The 19834-nt window shown below is 38.6% G+C and overlaps 1 protein-coding gene across 1 annotated transcript in view; it reads left to right on the top strand.

Moving 5' to 3' along the window:
- The window catches only part of LOC307126582 (NACHT, LRR and PYD domains-containing protein 3-like), an 81930-nt gene that overhangs the window by 20682 nt on the left and 41414 nt on the right, over positions 1-19834 (top strand). The window contains exons 6-7 of the mRNA XM_079817178.1: positions 14209-14379; positions 14472-14642. Coding sequence (XP_079673304.1) covers positions 14209-14379; positions 14472-14642 — 342 coding nt within the window. The remainder of the gene's footprint in view (positions 1-14208; positions 14380-14471; positions 14643-19834) is intronic.

Genomic DNA, 19834 nt, shown 5'->3' with positions numbered 1-19834 from the left:
GTCATTGTATTTATTTGTGAATCTAATTCATTTTTGTGAAACTCCTGCATATATTTGTGGATCTCATTCTATTTATTTGTGAATTTATTTCATTTTTGTGAATCTCTTTACATTTATTTGTGGATAACAATCTATTTGTTTGGAATAATGCAACAAATCTACCCCCATAGAAGAAAGCTACGTTTTCCCCTTTCACGTGCAAACTATTGGAAAGACCGGATAAGTCATTAGTTGGGTTGTTAGTAAAATAACAAAATGATAATTTTTAAATAGAAAATAATATTTATGTAAAGAGATAGGCCTACAGTAAAATAAAAATTTAAGTGGAAGGAAACTTTTCCCCTCACGTGCAACCTATAGGGCGGATGAGTAGTTGGGTTTTTAAAATAGCCTAACGAAGTTATAGTTTTAAATAGAAAATAATATTTATGTAAAGAGATAGTAAAATATAGAAACTCTTTTAAGTTCTTCAAGCCTTCTCGGGTATTTTCACAATAATAAAGCGCTGATTGACATAGACTTTATCACTATAGTACAGGGCTCCAGACAAAAATATCAATTACGGAGGCATTGGCTCCTATAAGGGAAAAACCTAGGCGCCAAATAATTTTTTCAAGTGCCACAAAAGAATAAACACATTTTAATTTTTCATGTGCAATTATATGGGCGGTGCTGAATTTCATTTTTGGCTTCTTCCATTCTTTCTCATTAAGACAACAGGTTAAGTAAAACATCTTTTTTTGTGTCTTTTTTGCCTGTGTAGAACTGAAACAACTTAAATCTATGCGGCTCTTAACATTTTAACAACACCACACACACACAGAGCGATTTTCACAGTTTTCTCCACTATAGGCTTTATTAATTTATTGTCATATACATAGAGCGCTTCACAGCTGTTACACATCACATAGGCTACCCAACACTTGATTTGTCTTGTTAAACTACTTCACTAAAACGCTCCCACATTTTACTTTACGTTATTTCCTGCCTTTTGTTAATTTGGTAAATTTGGCAAATTAGAACCTGAAGAAAAAAGTTTTGAACATGTTGATATTTCCAATCACTATGTTGGACAATTCTTATCAGAATCATTTCTATTAAGTTAGTGTATATTTTTTTAGGTAAAACTGTTAAATTTTTAAGCAATATCTCATGTAGGATTTTTCCTTTGCGTTATATATACTGTCCACTAGGAGGTGCTCTAAGCATATCTTATCCTTGATTTGTTTTCCCTGAATAGACGCTGGTTTTGAAAGTGAAAGAGTGATGCACGTTCGTTGCGTTTTACAGTGAAATGAGAGTTCCGTGTCTTTAATAATATCCACACATTAATTATTTATCTCTCATCCACCCGTAATTATTTACAATGTTATGATCCGCTCATCACAAACACACTCAAAAATATCCATGCACACACATACATCCGCTTAACTTATAAGCATGATCAAAAACATCCGTGATCTTATTTTTCCTTCAGATAACAAGTTAAGAGAGCCAACAATGCAAAGGAAGAAAGGAATTTTATTCAGTATTTAAAATAGCCCGTCGGGCAGGGCGGTGATACGTTTTGCTTATTCCTGTGAAGTTAAGGCAGTAACAGAAAAGTTTAATAAGAGTAAAATATATTGAGAATAAGTATCAGTATCAATTAAAAACGAGAATTGTTACTGATTAGTTGGCGTCCACACAGCCTTCCTGCACTTTTACAAGTAGAGTACTTGGATATTCATTCATTGACACGTCTCTGTCGCTTTCTATCTCTCTCTGGCTGGCACAGCCGTCAGTGTTGTTGCTTGATAGAGATGAGGGCTTTGAAAAAGCATATTTTCCGTTTTGACATCCGTTTCTGACGCGTATTTTGACGCTCCGTATTTTTTCCTGTAACTTTGCTGCGCGTCGTCTCATTTTATTACGTCAACACACAACAAGACTGGTCACCAATGGCGATCTCAGCAAAAAATATCACTCGCAAATTAATATTTTTGGTCACAAATGCGACCGTTTTAGTCGCAGTCTGGAGCCCTGCTATTGATTCATTCTGTGATAAGAAGCCACATCAGCTCACAAACACTCGACTGACTATATGAAGGGAGTTAAAACGTGTTATTAAACGTTGTACTTTGTAGGACAACAGGTTCATGAACGCTTCGTTTTACTAGTTGAAGATTTTTGACGCGTGATGGTTTTTAAACTCGCAGCATTTATATAACTGATCACAGAGCCGCTCTTCACTGACGCTGCACAGTTATATTTCGTTCTCCATTCTCTTTCTTTAATGTGAAATGCTGTTTTAATTTCCAAGATATAAACGCGTTCTTGCCCTGGCTCTGTTGTTCTCTGTTGTCTACCTCTAGCTCCCGCTGCTCCTCTTCCGACTCCATTGTGATCAAGCAAAGCATTGTGCGTTTTCATATTGGGGCGTTCTGGGAAATGCATAGAGTCGTCTTAATTTATTTAGAGAGTAAAACAGAGAAGTATCGTAATGTAATCCATTGATTTCAACAATGTACCTGTATTCTAAATACCAACTATTTAAACTGTAACGGAATACAGTAACTCATAATTTGTATTCTGAATACGTAACGCCGGTACATGTATTCTGTTACTCCCCAACACTGTTCATAACTGACTAGCAGATATTTTCCCCAGTCTATATTGTAGCATGGATGTATGAGTGGCATTTTCTCCAAGCACACAAGGCTGACAAAAAGAACATGCATAAATGAGAAAATAAAGTGTGGACATGGTTGATGTTAAAGTTAGTTACATTAACATTTAATCATTTAGCAGACGTTTTTTTCCAAAGTGACTTACAAATGAGGAAAGCAATAAAAGCAACTAAACAAACAAGGGCAACAGCATGCAAGTGCTGTAACAAGTCTCAGTTAATCTAGTGGAGTACACTAAAGTGACCAGATTATCTATTAATTAAAAACGGGGACAATATATTTGTGAATGTTTTTTGTTGTCGTTGTTGTTGTGGGCTCCCTATATTATTATTAACATTAATAATTATTATGATTTAGTTTGATTATTACGATTTTTGGTCTGGTTTTAATACAATTCACCGCACCCGCAAAAACAAAACAAAAAAACTATCAAACAATGAAAACAGTTAATAGTAAACATTCTAAATCACAAGCCGTTCAAAACAATATTATAACATGACTTAACAAAAACACATTACAAATATAAAACAACATAAATATGATAATAAATAAAACTATTTAACAAATATAATTGTATTTAATACTTTCATTTTCACAAGTTTATACTGTATAAATTACTTTTTTACTTCATAGGTTTTGTTACATTTGTGCTTGAAAATAACTCTTACTATCTTTAATTGCTCTTGTTATTTTGCATTTTAGGCTTATTTTAAGCATGTGTTTAAGTATGTGTATTCTGCACATGTATTTGTTGCAAGTGTAATTGTTTAATTTTTTTTATATTTATAGTTCAAATGTGGGATGATCACTGCGTTGTGACTGCGGAACTTTTGGGTACAAAACAATCCCGCACCTGTTGAGGCCCTGTTATAAAGCACAGACAAACAGTATTACTTTAATGTATATGCTGGTTTTTTTAACTAGTTGTAAAACGGGGACATTTCCGGGGACAGCTCCAGTTGGGGACAGAACACCAAAAACCAGGGACTGTCCCCGGAAAACGAGGGCGTCTGGTCACCCTAGAGTACAGTACACATACACTTTTTTTTACAAAGTGTACAGTTACATCACTTGCCCAACACGGCACCGTATATAAAATAATTTAGAGCAGTTGGAGAACAGACACTTTTTTACAATTAAAAACTGAAAGCATCTGTTCAATGCAGTGTGAGTCAGATTTCTCCTCGCGTCACACATTTCGCCTTCACTTTTGACTGTCAAGAGGATGGCGGAAAATTTGGTTTCAAAGCAAAATGTAAAAGTTTGGATTCAAACCATCCATCCATCCATCCATCCATCCATCATCTTCCGCTTATCCGGGGCCGGGTCGCGGGGGCAACAGTCTAAGCAGAGACGCCCAGACTTCCCTCTCCCTAGCCACTTCCTCTAGCTCTTCCGGGGGAACCCTGAGGCGTTCCCAGGCCAGCCGGGAGACATAGTCCCTCCAGCGTGTCCTAGGTCTTCCCCGGGGCCTCCTCCCGGTGGGACGTGCCTGGAACACCTCCCTGGGCAGGCGTCCAGGAGGCATCCGATATAGATGCCCGAGCCACCTCAGCTGGCTCCTCTCGATGTGGAGGAGCAGCGGCTCTACTCCGAGTTCCTCCCGAGTGACCGAGCTCCTCACCCTATCTCTAAGGGAGCGCCCAGCCACCCTACGGAGAAAGCTCATTTCGGCCGCCTGTATCCGGGATCTTGTCCTTTCGGTCATGACCCACAGCTCATGACCATAGGTGAGGGTAGGAACGTAGATTGACCGGTAAATCGAGAGCTTTGCCTTGCAGCTCAGCTCCTTCTTCACCACGACAGACCGGTACATCGACCGCATTACTGCAGAAGCTGCACCGATCCGTCTGTCAATCTCCCGTTCCATCCTTCCCTCACTCGTGAACAAGACCCCAAGATACCTGTCCAGGTATCTTGGGCAGATTCCGTGTCCAGAGATCGGGTCGTCGGGGGCCTCGCCCTCGACTGCTGCCCGATTCACAAAGCACCGGCCCCTTACGCTCCCTCCTGCAGGTGGTGAGCCCACAGGAGGGCGGCCCCACGTCACTCCTTCGGGCTGAGCCCGGCCGGACCCCATGGGGGGAGGCCCGGCCACCAGGCGCTCGCATACGAGCCCCAACCCCGGGCCTGGCTCCAGGGTGGGGCCCCGGCTGCGCCATGCCGGGCGACGTCACGGTCCTTGGTCTGATTGTGGTCATAAGGGTTTGTGAACTGTTCTTGGTCTGGCCCGTCACCAAGGACCTGTTTGCCTTGGGAGACCAGCCCCAGACAACATAGCTCCCAGGATCATTCGGGTACTCAAACCTCTCCACCACGATAAGGTGACAGTTCAAGGAGAGGTGGATTCAAACCTAATGCTAATAACCTGCAAAGGATTAGTTTTGTTTTTCTAGTTATTGTTTCTTTAAATTCAGAATAATAATGAACCCACCATTCAAGCAATTGCAGCTAATTTGAAAGCGAAAGTAAAATGCACACAAAATGTGTCCAATGGCGTGGAGCTGAGCAAGCATTTTCAGTTAATTCCTATGGAAACTTGTCTTCCATAGGACTTAATTGAAACTGCTCACTCTGCTCCACACCATAATGAATGCCCGTGCAGCTGTGCGTGAATTTTAATAATAGAGATAAAATTGTAAAAATAACTATATTGTTATTTATTAATATGTTAATTATTATTAATAAAAAAATTGGAGCAAAAGATGCATCATGAATCGCTTTATAATCAAATCATTACCCTCTGAATTGTAATCGAATTGTGAGGCAAGTGAAGACTCACACCTCTATTACTTTTCCAATTCCAATTATTTCCAATGAAATCTTTCCCAAATTTCCGATTTTCATTAAGTGATTCTCATTAACGGTTTGTTTCAATGAACATTGTTTCATGTCATAATTACAATTTTAAAACATATTCCCTTTCCTTGTGCATTTGACCTCCCGAAACTACCAGTGTCGCGGAGTGGGCGTGTTATGGATACGTGGTGTAGTCATAGACGCGGCGCGCAGTAGGCAGTTGTTTGCATCGGCGCATTTCTAGAGTGAGCTGAAATGGCAAGAGTGCACATAAATTTGGTAAATAAATATAAACTACATTTATTTACACATCACACAACTATTTGCAACACAACAGAGGCTGGCTTTGCTTGATTTGTTTCTCTGGATTTTGTTGCTTTTAAGAAAAAAAACTGTTTAGGATTGTCACCTTCTCTGTTCCTCTTCAACATTTTTTTTAAGTTACTACATGGAGCTTGCATGTACGTTTTTTGGAATATATCAGGGCTCAATACTAAGGATGTTTTCTACTGGTTCAAATTTGTACTTGCCCTGCCAAAATTTTCACTGGCCCCACATCAAAAAAGTAATAAATAAAATAAAATAAAATAGACTAACCCTTATTAAAAGTTATTCAGTCAAGAGCAGTTAGTGATTTATTTGTCTTTTGTTATCTTGATATTTATATAGCCATTGACGCTATTACGCATCTCCAAAAGACGAAGCAGAAATTACCAATATCTTATCTCAGCAGGTGCATGTGTAAAATAATGCGATCATCAACATTAGGAAGCCTATAAATCAAAACTGCCTAATGTTACTAAATGAAATATCGACCCAGGACGAGCTATAGGGCTGGGAAGCTTTGGGGGTGTTGCTGAGCTCGATCTACTCCATCTGTGTTTGATCATCGTTCTGAATCACATCCGGACGTAACGTCAGTCTTTTACAAAAATGTGATTTTCTCCGCCTTATGCTCAAAATGTTGCTTTTTCATGAAACTTGCAACATTTCAAGTGTTGATTAAAAAAAGACTGCATGAAGCTAGAATAAAACAGAGGCTCTGTGGGCCATGAAACTTGTGAAAATGACCAAAAACTCTGGCAGTGACTGGCAAATTTCATGTTTACGTTTACTTAAGACATAATCGACTATGTTTAGGATGATACTTGACAAGATAGGCATTTTGTACACATCATTTTGTGTGAATTTGTGCACGCTGTGAGATGCGTGGGCGCTTAGGATGTGTTTTGGTGCGCTTCATGAGTACCAAACCAAGAGACACTTTCTCGTCTATGTGCGCTTGAATCTTTAAATTGGCATGGCTAAAAAATGTGCAAATTATCAACTTCCGTGAAGATGCACCACTGGCACGTGACAGTTGCGGCAACTGGCCAGAGTGTCTTCCACACTGGCACCGGACCATCGGGCTGTTATTGTCGACCTTAATGACGAATATTTTTTGTCATTCTTTCAGGCGGGCTGCCCCCCCCAAAACAATGGTAGGGGAAACACTGGCATAGATGAGTTATGAACTTAACCCTCAGGAGTTGACCCTGAGGCTTTTTTGTGGCCTCTGAGATGTTTTGACATGCCCTGACACAGTTCCTCATAACATTTTATGGCTAAAGTCTGATTACACTGTATTTCGCACTAGGGTTGTGCCGATGGACGATATCATCAAGACATTTAAGCTATGTTTGATTATACACTGCCAGAGAAAGCGAAAGTAAAATCGCCTGTGTGTGTGTGTGTGTGTGTGTGTGTGTGTGTGTGTGTGTAATGCGCTATTCAAATAAACTTAACGTGCCTTACCAAGTCTAATAACAAGCACAAACTGTGTTAAATAAATGTTGAAGTAAAAAGGTAGCCTATTCGTCTTACAGTGTTTTTCTACTTTCCCACAGTAAAGGACGTTAATGGGTATATTAGACTTAATTATAAACAAGCGAAAGGAAGAAACATTTATAATTCCCTGTGAAAACGGGTGCGACGTGAGTGAAGATTTGAGAAAAGAAACGAGATATATGTCCATGTCCAGTGGGATAAAATGGACTAACGTTAGGCCTATTGTTAAAATTCACAGAAATCGCTAAATAGAATGGCTGCGATGTAACATTTATCTGTGAATTTATTTCCTTTGTAAACAAAGCTTTGTGCTTCACTCCCGTGGTATTATTCACGTAAAACAGCATTAACATACAAAACACTGGGTTTATAACGAAATTATAGTTTTGAAGTAGAAAATAGTATTTATGTAAAGAGATATATTAAAATAAAAAAAGTGCACAACTCTTCTTAAGTGGAAGGAAGCGACTTTTTTCCCTCACGTGCAACCTAGCGCGGATGAGTCATTATTTGGGTTAGTAAAATAACGAAATGATATAGTTTTTAAGTAGAAAATAGTATTTATGTAAAGAGATAGTAAAATACCGATATAGTAAATTATATATTTTTATTTTTAAAAAAACGACGATATCATCGTCCATCACGATGTTTTACTGTAAACATTGTCAACTGCCAATTTAGGAGACATCGCCAAACCCTATTTAGCACAAACATGCAGTCCAGGGGCCTCATGTATAACATTTTCCATAGATTTCATCCTAAAAGTGTGCGTAAGCACAAAAGCTAGATTTTGCGTTTGTACAAAAGTTTTCAGATTTATAAAACCATGCGTACACCAGAACCTGTGCAAAATTCCCTTTATGAAAAAACAGATTGTGCTTACATGCATCTCCATCCCGTCTCCTCCCTGAAATAACCCTATGTGGCTGACCTGTAATGTTGCCTGAACCCGTTTGTTGGCCAGAGGAGAACTGGCACCGCGACTGAGCCTGGTTTCTCCCAAGGTTTTTTTTTGTCCATCCTGCCACCAGATGGAGTTTTGGTTCCTTGCCACCGTCACCTCTTCCCTTTGGTTTGCTTAGTTGGGAACACAACTATTTTACTGATCTGCCCACATTGTCACTGTATGATAATTGAACTTAACTGATGACGTCACTGTTTTCTCCAGAGCGGCTGTACAGCCGAATCAAATTATTTTAAACAATCTACATTGTAAAAAGCACTATATAAATAAAGGTGACTTGACTATGGAGCTTACAACACCTAGTTTTACTATGCATAACATCATCTGCATATCATTTCCATGCACATTCCCATCCACGTTGTGATGCCATATTTAAGACATTAGGGAAATATGACTACATCAGTATGTCCACTGAAGGCAAGTTCATTTGAACCCATGTGCAGTGATCTTGGCTTGACTGAAATGCATAAATTGACCAACAGTAGAATAACACAAACACTGCTAGACAAGAGACTTTAGAAACATGAAGCCTATTTATACACACAAGACTAATGAGCAAACAAGGGACACCTGTGAACAATTAAACAATGATTCAATGACAAACAGAGCAGAGTATCATATGACAAGACAAACAGGTGCAGGCAGTGGTGGAAAGAGTACTGAAAAAGCATACTCAAGTAAAAGTACTGTTACTTGTCAAAAAATGTAGTGCAAGTAGAGTAAAAGTACCTGTCCTAAATACTACTCAAAGTAGGAGTAAAAAGTAGCCCTTTTAAAAGTACTCAAGAGCAGTTAGTGAGTATAGTAGTGAGTATTATGCTATGAATGTTATTCCACCTTATACCCTGCAAATTAAAAATGTAGCTTACACTTTTATGGATGTTTCTAAGTAAGAACAAAAAACAAGAGATCACCAACAGTATTTCAGTATTTCTCCAAGTTTTATTTTTGACTGTTAGCGCTAAAAATACAGCCATGGAATATTTGAGAAAGCAACCAATAATCTGGTAACATTTATAACAACCATTCTGTAGAGGTTTTCTTGTGGTTAATTAAAAAAGGTTGCAAAGAGTTGTAAATTAACAATTTTACGTTAAAAAACTTTCTTTTCAAGATGCATGTACTGCTTTAATTTCAATGGATGTTTTCTCTGTAAAATGAATACACTTCAGAAATCAGAATCATTATTCACAACTGATTATTTTTGCTTGCAATTAAAAAAAAGAAACCTGATTTAAATACAGAAAGCGGTTAAAAGGTTAATGCGTTTACATGCTGGGCGAAATCGATGTAAGGGACATAAATCTAGCAGTGACGATCAGTTAATGCCTAATGCACTGAAGCCTGGCAAACAATCAAGCTAAATTTTCAGTGTTTCCAGCAGATGGCACCGCGAGCTCAATACGCTAACAGAATACGGACCATTTGTGCATGTATTAGAAAATGTAATATTCTGCAGTTTATTTTTAGGAATTGTTTAAGGCAATTTCACGATTTCAGTCATCATACAGCAACCAGCAAGAATCCCCTTTCATAAAGTGCGCGTGCCTCTCACTCTAGGCTGGATGCTATCATTGATTTGACTGAAGTCACAGGACTGATTATTCATCTTAGCCAATCACGTTGATAAGAAAAAAATAGACATAATGTATTGACGGCAGGTTTAGGGAAAATAGCACAGTAAAAGTACCGATACAGCACTTAAAATGTACTCAAGTAAAAGTACACTGTTTTAAAACGACTTAATAAAGTACAATTCCTGAGAAAAACAACTTAATTACAGTAACGAGAGTATTTGTAATTTGTTACTTTACACCACTGCGTGCAGGTTGGGAGAAGATGAAAACGGAGACGTGAAGTTGGACACTTTCTGCTTCCCGTAGTGATGCTCGCACGGTGTTTGCATTAGGAGTGTGCATGAATAGTCGAATATTCAATATTCAAAAAATAAAAATACTATTTAATTTTTACTACGTTGCTTTGCTGGCCGTAAATGCAGTGAATCCATGATAAATCCCTCTAAAACTCGCAGTCATAACTTAATCCACTGGGTGGAGCTGTGGAGCGTGTTAAGTTGATTGTGTTTGGTCACATAATGTCGTCGTCTACTTTGCGGTGTTTGGAATTACTTGAATGAAAATTGATGAAAATTAATTATTGAAACTGAGCTATCGTAATATTACCACCACAATGAGAAACCACATGAAATCCAAACACCAGGTGAACGAGGAAAGACAGCTGTCCATCACTGCATTCATGACTGAGAGCTAGACAACTTATATGATAGCAAAATTATCTCGAGACATATGCTTCCTTTAAGTTTGGTCAAAAGTTTAAAAACAGAAAACACAAAGTGCCGTTAGAAACTTTGCATAACATGGTTATCTTTGTGTCATTATAACTGGCATGCTCTGCTTTATTAGCGTTTTTCCCCACTCGTGCTGCTTGCTTATAATGCTTTTGTTCTTTAGGCCTATATTTTTTGTTGTTTTTCATTTTCTCACCCAAAAATAATATCAACCACATGATATTATCGTTTTTCTCAACATGAACATATGAAACAATATAAACACAATAACTAGATATACCGACTCAAGTGTATATGTACGTTCTGCATTATAACTGGTGTGCTCTGCTTTATTAGCGTTTTCCCCGTTCGTGCTGCTTGCTTATAATGCTTTTGTTCTTTAGGCCTATATTTTTTGTTAACACATACTGTTTAACTCCTTTGCAGTCAAAGATCGCAGACGGCCCCAGATTACTATTGTTCAACATTCACTACTCATTAAAACATCACACTCTTACTTTATCTGGACAAACTCAGTATCATTAGACAGATTAAAGACTCCAGCTTTGATATTTGACCAGTGTTTATGATAAAACTGGGCTGCAGTGACATAAATTTATTACTTTATGTCAGGAGTGAAAAGTAACCAATCTGTAATGCAAGATGTTTTGAATGGAATATCACATGCAAATTAATTCTCTCTCGTCTGCTGCGGTTACGTTGTGTCCACACAGCTCGCAAATAACAGATTTCAGGTCAGCTCTTAGTTCAAAAGTGCACATCTGTAGAAATATTGATTTATTTTCTCACTGAAATATCCGATCTCCATACAGCTGAAACATGTACAGAGCTCTCTCTGTCTCTCCTCTTCCTTATTTGCGTCAGATATGAGTCTTCATGCGCCCATTTGCTCTCTAGCTGTCAATCATTTTACGTGCTCAATCATGCCCTCTGCATGACGCTCCTCTGTGTTTACACTTCCTCATTCTGTCTCTGTGAAGAACGAACCAATTCTACATTTCTATGTGTGAACTAAGAAGCTAATAAACACACAATAACTATGGCATAAGGTTTTTGTGTGATTTTTCATGTTTTTTCTGCTATTTTATATCAATAATGGATGTTTACATTATAAATGCTAAGCAGGTGTAGCGATGAGCTCCATATAAAATGCTAAATATAACATGGTTTAACATCACCATATGAATGAAATCCCCATTATATCGCGACAGGAAGCTAATACAAATGATGGTGGTCTAAAATGACATTTTGAGTGAATGTGTAATTTTAATCTTTATATAGTGTTATGTAGCTTGATGCTACCCTTACAAAAAAATACTGCAGTTTTTATTCATGTAGAGAAATGCAGTTTTTTTTTGTAGTTTTACTGCAATATAACAGCAGTACTGCTGAAGCCTAATGAGAGCATAACACATGAACCAAGGGAAGCACATGACATGAGAGCAAGGGAAATCACAGGACAAACATGATCCATGACTGTGAATAAACTAAAATAAAAGGCATGAAACATGAACATGACAAAAAACCCAAGACCAACCATGACAGCTATGTACCATCACATTACATTCCTAAAAATTCATTCAGTATCCGTGTCTTGTTTTAGAATAAATAAATTAAAATTGTATACACTACATTTCAGAGAAGGTTTTCTGAGAAGAGTTATTCTGAGTCTTTTCCACTGGCCAAATAGTATTTAATTGCTTTAAACAAATCAAAACATCCTATATTTTAGGATGTTTAGCCTATACATTTTTAATGGAAACAAATAGACAATTATGTAAATTATACAATTATGTAAATAATTGTCTGACTCAGTTCTTTTCAAACTCTATCCTTAAAATACAATGGTATTTTTCATAATACTGGGAAGACCATGAAACTGGTTATCATTGGGCTACTGTCTGTGCATGATATCAACAGCAGAGATTGTACAGGACTGTGTCATCAGGACTGTGACTTATTCAAACCGGCCAATGGACCGTTCGATCACTGAGCGAGTTCTACGTGTCGCTCATTATACCGTCTTTGTTGCTAAGCCATCTGCTTAGAGTCAAGTGTACATTACTGATCATTATTTGTATGAAAATATTTTCTCAGAACACAAGTTTTGCTATTTAGAACACAATTTAAAGCAGAATTATCACGCACCAATCACTCATTTCTAGTTAAAACATTGAACACTTCCTGTGGCATGCTATGTTTAAAGGCAGCTCATCCACTACAAAAGTTTTCATTTAAATTAATATAAAAATTTTTTTACTTCTGGATAATGATTTCATGTCATTTCTGTGCTTAGATTCAAGATTCAAGAGCTTAACTTCATTAATGAGTGTGGCATATTTAACACTAGAACCTCCAGAGGACGCTGTATACCTAAAACCGCCAGCGGGTAAAATTGACCCATGCAGATGATTTGCAGTTGACCCATGCAGTTTTGATGTGGCTAAAAACATAATATGTCACTGTATTATGCCACTGTCTTCACAAAGTAATGTATAGAGTCATGAAATTATTATTTTTAAACATCAACTATGTTTTTGTTCTGTTGTTTTATGCTATTTTAAGCAGGCTACACTAATCACTTTTTGCTGAATATCGAAGCTAAATCAGCCTGCAATTACAACGCGAATTAGAAGGAAATAAATAAATATTTGGGTGGTTTAATATTATAATAAAATGTGGTTAATTACATAAAGATAACCCATGTTATTTAAATGACTAAAATACCCTAAATAGACAATAAAGAGCAATAATAATACACCGCTGCATAGGATTTATAACAAAGGATGACATACGATGCATGTACATGTGCAACGACAAATTCAAGCGCACATTTTCACCTAAGTAATTATTAAATTGTTTAGTTATATCATTTATCATTTGAATAAGAGAACAAAACCAATATCATGCTAATTGTTTTATTCATTACATCATAGATAGGAAATATTGTTTTTCAGGAAACGGGCAGACTTGAATAAATAGCAACACAGCAGCAAACAATACACAATAAAAAAATATAAAGCAAAAATGTATAATTAATCCAAAGTTTGAACATTTATAAATAGGCTAAAACATCTTCATTTGATTGTGTGTTGTGTGACCATTTACAGTAAGCCGTCACGTTGCTCAAATACAGCGCAAATTTAAAGGAATAATATAGGGGTAAATTTGACCCGCTGGCACTTATAGGTATAAATGCCCATTTTTTATTCTAGTTTATGTAAACCATTTTTAACAACAGGGGATTGTAAATAACACAATTTTAGTAAAAGTCAATGACTGGGAGCCTTGGATATTTTATTGAAAATCTGTCATGTACATTTGAAAAAGAGCCATGGGTAAATTTTACCCCGTGGCAGTTCTAGTGTTAATCTAAATGTGTATATCAGATGTAAAACAGAGTTTAAATCGTTCAGTGTACTTCATTTTTTTCACTCACTCCAGTAATAGTGCGTACGCACGGTCTAGAGTGTCCGTAAGGTGTGCACTAGTTTCCGCCTAATTTTTTTTTTATAAACCCCGATATGTGCGTGGAAAATTACATATGCACATTTCTTTATACTTTAATACATCAGGCCCCAGATTATAAACCCTACCTAATAAACACATTGATATCTCTGTTTGTTTTGTTCTCTACACAGGCTATGTGGATGTAAGCTCACTGCTCAGTCCTGTGAGAGTTTGTCTTCAGCTCTACAATCCCCAAACTCTGTCCTTAGAGAACTGGACCTGAGTATCAATGACCTGCAGGATTCTGGAGTGAAGCTTCTTTCTGATGGACTGAAGAGAAACTGTAAGCTGGAGATACTGAGGTTTGAGTTTCAAATACTTTCAATGTTTGTTTCCCATTAAGTTAATTACTAAAAATCACTCAATCACTACAATTACTGTTTTTCTTGTTCAGATTTTCCATATGTAATCTCACTGCTCAGTCTTGTGAGAGTTTGTCATCAGTTTTATCCTCAAACTCTGTCCTGAGAGAGCTGGACCTGAGTAACAATGACCTGCAGGATTCAGGAGTGAAGCTTCTTTCGGATGGACTGAAGAGTTCACACTGTCAACTGGACATACTGAGGTTTGACATTCACTCATTTACTATGTTCAAATGTGTTGGGAAGGATACTTTCAAAATGTATTTCGTTAAAGAATACATGCCCAAAAATGTAATTTGTAACGTATTCCGTTACGTTACTCAATATTTCAATAACATAATTTATTCTGTAGCCTATGCTTTGCCCAACAAAAAGTTAATTGTGCTGGTAAATCGCGAGTTTCGGTCTGAATTGTTCCTGTTTTCTTGTTCTTGATTTGTTGTTCTTCTGTGTTTTAATAAATGTATGTTATCAGAATAATATACACAAATATTGATCTTTACATTGTTAGCCTTTTGTCTTACACTGTGAATTTAACTTAAATATTTAATTTTGTACAAGAAAACATTCCTTATTAATGAATTATTAGTATACAAGCTAATTGTAGTGTCTCATGAGATCGTGCTCATTGTCTCACAACTCTTGCTCCTGCACTGAAGCGGCAGTTTAAGATAAACACAGACTAATAACTCTTGTCTGGTTATTACTTTTAAAGACAATTTGCCTTAGCCATAATGTCAAATCAAATGAAAGAATGAAGGTGATTCTGATAACACACATTTATTAAAACACAGAAGAACAACAAATCAAGAACAAGAAAACGGAAACAATTCAGACCGAAACTCGCGATTTACCAGAACAATTAACTTTTTGTTGTGCAAAGCATACCAAAGGCTACAAAATAAATTATGTTAGCTATGTTATGTTAGAGTTCTGGAGCGGGTCCGCTGGGAGGGCATCAGCCTGCTCTTAGTAGCACCCCGGTGGCCCACTCGAGTATGGTTCTCGGACATCATAGCTCTACTAGACGGCTCTCCGTGGCGGATCCCTCTGAGAAGGGATCTGCTCTCTCAGGCAGGGGGCACAATATTTCACCCCCGGCCAGAGTTATGGAGCCTCTGGGTCTGGCCCCTGAGGGGGCTCGGTACCTAGAGGCGGGCCTGTCAGCAGAGGTGGTCGAGACCTTACTCAGCTCCAGGGCTCCTTCTACCAGGAGACTGTACAGCCTCAAGTGGAACGTATTTTCCACTTGGTGTAGAGAGTGTGAGGTGGATTCAGTTAACTGCCCAGTGGCTTCAGTGCTGGAGTTCCTCCAAGATCGCTTCTCCTCTGGTCTTACCCCGTCCACCCTGAAGGTGTACGTGGCTGCCCTTGGGGCTTTCCACGCACCTCTAGGTGATGGACCCTTGGGGAAGCACCACCTGGTTGTACAGTTCCTCCGTGGGGCGCGGAGGATGAGGCCTGCGGCTCGCTCCAGAGTCCCAACCTGGGACCTGGCGGTGGTTCTTGAAGGGCTGGCTGAGGCCCCCTTCGAGCCACTGGAGCTGGCTGAGCTGAAGAACCTGACGCTGAAGGTGGCCTTTCTCCTCGCCATTACCTCTCTGAGGAGAGTGGGAGATCTCCAGGCCTTGGCGGTCACGCCAACCTGCCTGGAGTTTGCCCCCGGCAGAGTGAGGGCCATCCTTCACCCTAGACCGGGCTACATTCCCAAGGTTCCATCTCAGGGAGCCCGGTCTCTGGTTCTTCAGTCTTTCCATCCCCCTCCCCACCTGACGGCGGAAGAGGGGAGACTTCATCTGCTCTGCCCGGTCAGAGCTCTGAGTATTTATTTGGAGAAGTCTTCCCATTGGAGAAGGTCAGACCAATTGTTGGTGTGCTTTGGCTCACCCAAGAAGGGGCTGCCTGCGTCAATGCAGACGATCAGTAATTGGATTGTCCAGGCTATAGCCACGGCTTATAGGGTGCGCAATTTGCCTTCACCCATGGCCGTGAGGGCCCATTCCACCAGGAGCATGGCTTCCTCAGTGGCCCTCCTTTCTGGCGTCTCGCTTCAAGAGGTATGCGAGGCGGCCGGGTAGGCCACCCCGCACACCTTCATAAGATTTAACAGTCTGCACCTCCCGGTGACGCCTGGTGCTCGAGTGCTTGCGTCCTAAGTGTGCCTGGGGTTCCAGCTTCACACTGGGATGTGGGGTGATTTCGGTGTGGCCTAGTGGGTATTAACGTTCCCAGAGTGTTGTCACTCGACGACGCAGTCCGAGTTCCCTCGAAGGGGAACGTCTTGGGTTATGACTATAACCCTTGTTCCCCGAGAAGGGAACGAGACACTGCGTCTCGTCGCCACACCTATCACGGCTAGAGCGCTTGCTTCATCGCAAAAGAGCTAGTGTGTGTTTGCATCAGCTTCCTTTTTGTATCTTCCGGGTATGCCGTCATCTACTATGTCACGACGCACCACCAATCAGATTGGCTTGATTTCATTCATACTTCAGATGCGTAACGCTGTGGGCGTTCCCAGAGTGTTGTCACTCGACGACGCAGTGTCTCGTTCCCTTCTCGGGGAACAAGGGTTATAGTCATAACCCGAGACGTTTCTCTTCCTCTCAATTCCGATTTCGTTTTAACTCCTACGGTGGCCGATTTAGTCCAAAATTTATATATGGCTTCCATTTCGACCTCGTCCACATTCGACACGGTGCCATCGAGTGTTAAAAAAAAAAGAAAAAAAAAAAGAAAGGCGAAGCTTGAATTCACGGGTATGTCCCTCTTTGGCTGATGTACTTTCAAGATGGAGGGGCAACATGGCGACCAGCATTCGAACCCATTACCGTATGTATTTTCAATGGCATATTATAAACTTACGAGAATACTTTATTACTTGAAAGAAGAAAATATACATTAATGAGCACATATATTTTAGAAAGAACTAAGTGTTTTTAGCTAATAATTAACTAAAAAAATTACACAGTGTAGCTTTAAGGAAACGCATGTGGGCTGTTCCCCTGAGCCAAACAGAAACGATTGTTGATCATTAGTTTATATTATATTAGTTAATATCATTAATAATATTATAATTAGTGGTGGGCCGTTATCGGCGTTAATGTGCTGCGTTAACGTGAGACTCTTATCGGGCGATAAAAAAAATATTAAATCTAGTTAATCTATTCTTAAAGTTGGGTTGGGAGCTGGATCTGTACTACGCAAGCTATGATGACTTTCACCTTGATATTTTAGCGTGGATGTAAACCTAGCCGAATTGCACTGTAGGGAGCGAGAGAAAGAGTCTTCGATCCTGTGTGTATGCCTACTAGTGTTGTCAAAAATATCCATATTTTGCTATGTATCGATACTGAAATATCTGAAACGATACAATACTCATTTTCTACAGTATCGATTTCAGCTGCGCTCTCCTCTCCTCTCCGACCAACAGTGAGTTGACACGCACCCGCCTCCTCTCATTCAGTCCCGTTAACCCTCTGAACATTGCGAACGCGTGTTCTGCTGGATTTTTCCTCATGACAACATGTTAGTATTGGTGTGACTGGTCTGAATTTTTGCACTTAACGTTAATTCTACTAATTCCCGCAGATTTCGTGCTCGCATCTGAAGCGCACACACACATGCCGCCTCTGACAAACAAGTGCAAAAATAAGATCATTTTTCCATCTTATTAATGGTCAAATACACTCAAAAATGTCTCAATGCCCATATTGGTGAGTTTTAACGTAACCACAGTTGTAACCAGCTCACAGGAACAGTGTTTGGGATCCATGCGTGCGTCAGGTCTTGAAGGGACAGAAGTTATTTATTATTCAAACTACAAAAAGACAAACGATCACTTACGAGCACACATATTCTGAATCCCTTCGGCAGAATTCAAATGAGCCATTTTAATCTCGATTAATTCCAAGATTACAGTGAGATTAATCTAGATTAAAAAAATTAATCTATGCCCACCACTAATTATAATACATGTTATAACTTGCTGAGGGATTGTTACATGTAGACCAAGTCTAACTTCATGAAGTTCTGTTTGAGTTCACAGTAAAAACACCACATTTTTGACAAGAAAAACTAAGAAAAGTACAGGCAAGTCAGGCGCCCCAAAAATGTTCTAGGTCTTTAAGGGTTAAATCTTTGATTTATCAAAGAATCCTGAAAAAAATACACAACTGTTTTCAACATTCATAATGATAAGAAATGTTTGTTGAGCATATCAAATCATCAGATTAGAATGATTTGTAAAGGGTCATGTGACACTGAAGACTAGAGTAATGATTATAAATGCAGCTTTGACATCACAGGAATAAATTACACTTTACCATGTATTCACATAGAACAAAAAAAAATTTATTGAAAAAAATATTTCACAATATTACTGTTTTTACTATTTTTGATCAAATAAATCCAGCCTTGGTGAGCAGAAGAGACTATTAAAAAACAAGGTAGGTCTAAAGTCTTTTAGACTTTGAAAATGTGTTGTCAGATTACTTCTTTTAAATTAAACGTGATTTTGTTAATAAGCTACAAACAATACATTCAATCATGAAGTCTCCTCACATTCATTATAGTTCCCTCTGTCACATTCCTCATTGATATTCGGGGGGGGGGGGGGGGGTTGTTGACGCCTCAGGTGTGAATCACTGCATTATTCATGTGATCCACACCCTCCCCGCATACAGCCATTCTGACAATAAGTGTCTTACAAAAGTTAAATGACTATATTGTTTTGTCTGAATGAGTGATCAAAATTATTTTTACATTATTTTGAAAAAAAAAACTTGAGGCAACAACATCCCGTTCTGAAAAGCCTTGTGAACAAATGTTTAAAGTGTGTTAGATGGCCTTATTTCAGAGACTTAACATTTTAGTTTTTTCAAAAACTATGCATAAACATTATTTTCTCAAAACTACAAACTTTTATGTAAATGCTGCTCACATATTACTGTAGCCCTGTTTGTGCTGAATACAGTGTAATCAGACTTTAGCCATTAATATGCTTTAAAGCAACTGAAAAAAATACACAAATGTCAGAACTTGTCAAAACTTCTTCTGCCACAAAATAGCCTTAGGGTCCTAAGGGTTAAATAGTGCTTGATTATAGTATATCATAATATGATGAATTTCAAATGAAATCAGAGTTACCCTAATTGATCATGTAAGAAATCAAAGCCTCTCCTTTAGAGAAGCTGGGAAACAGATCTAAAGAGTTACTGTCAATCTACATCTATATTTGAACTCAGTCACGTGACTTCACTTCACCCCGCACACGCATAAACATACGGTTTTTTAACATTAACATCCACATACTGCAATTGCACTGCACTTTACTTTCCTATTGTTACTGTGTAACAACCTGTAATAAACCTTGCACATTATACTTCTTTATATATAC

This window comes from Gobio gobio, assembly GCF_949357685.1.
Source record: "Gobio gobio genome assembly, chromosome: 5".
Lineage (NCBI taxonomy): Eukaryota > Metazoa > Chordata > Actinopteri > Cypriniformes > Gobionidae > Gobio > Gobio gobio.
Note: the sequence above shows the minus strand (reverse complement) of the source record. Positions and strands in the feature narration are given on the sequence as shown.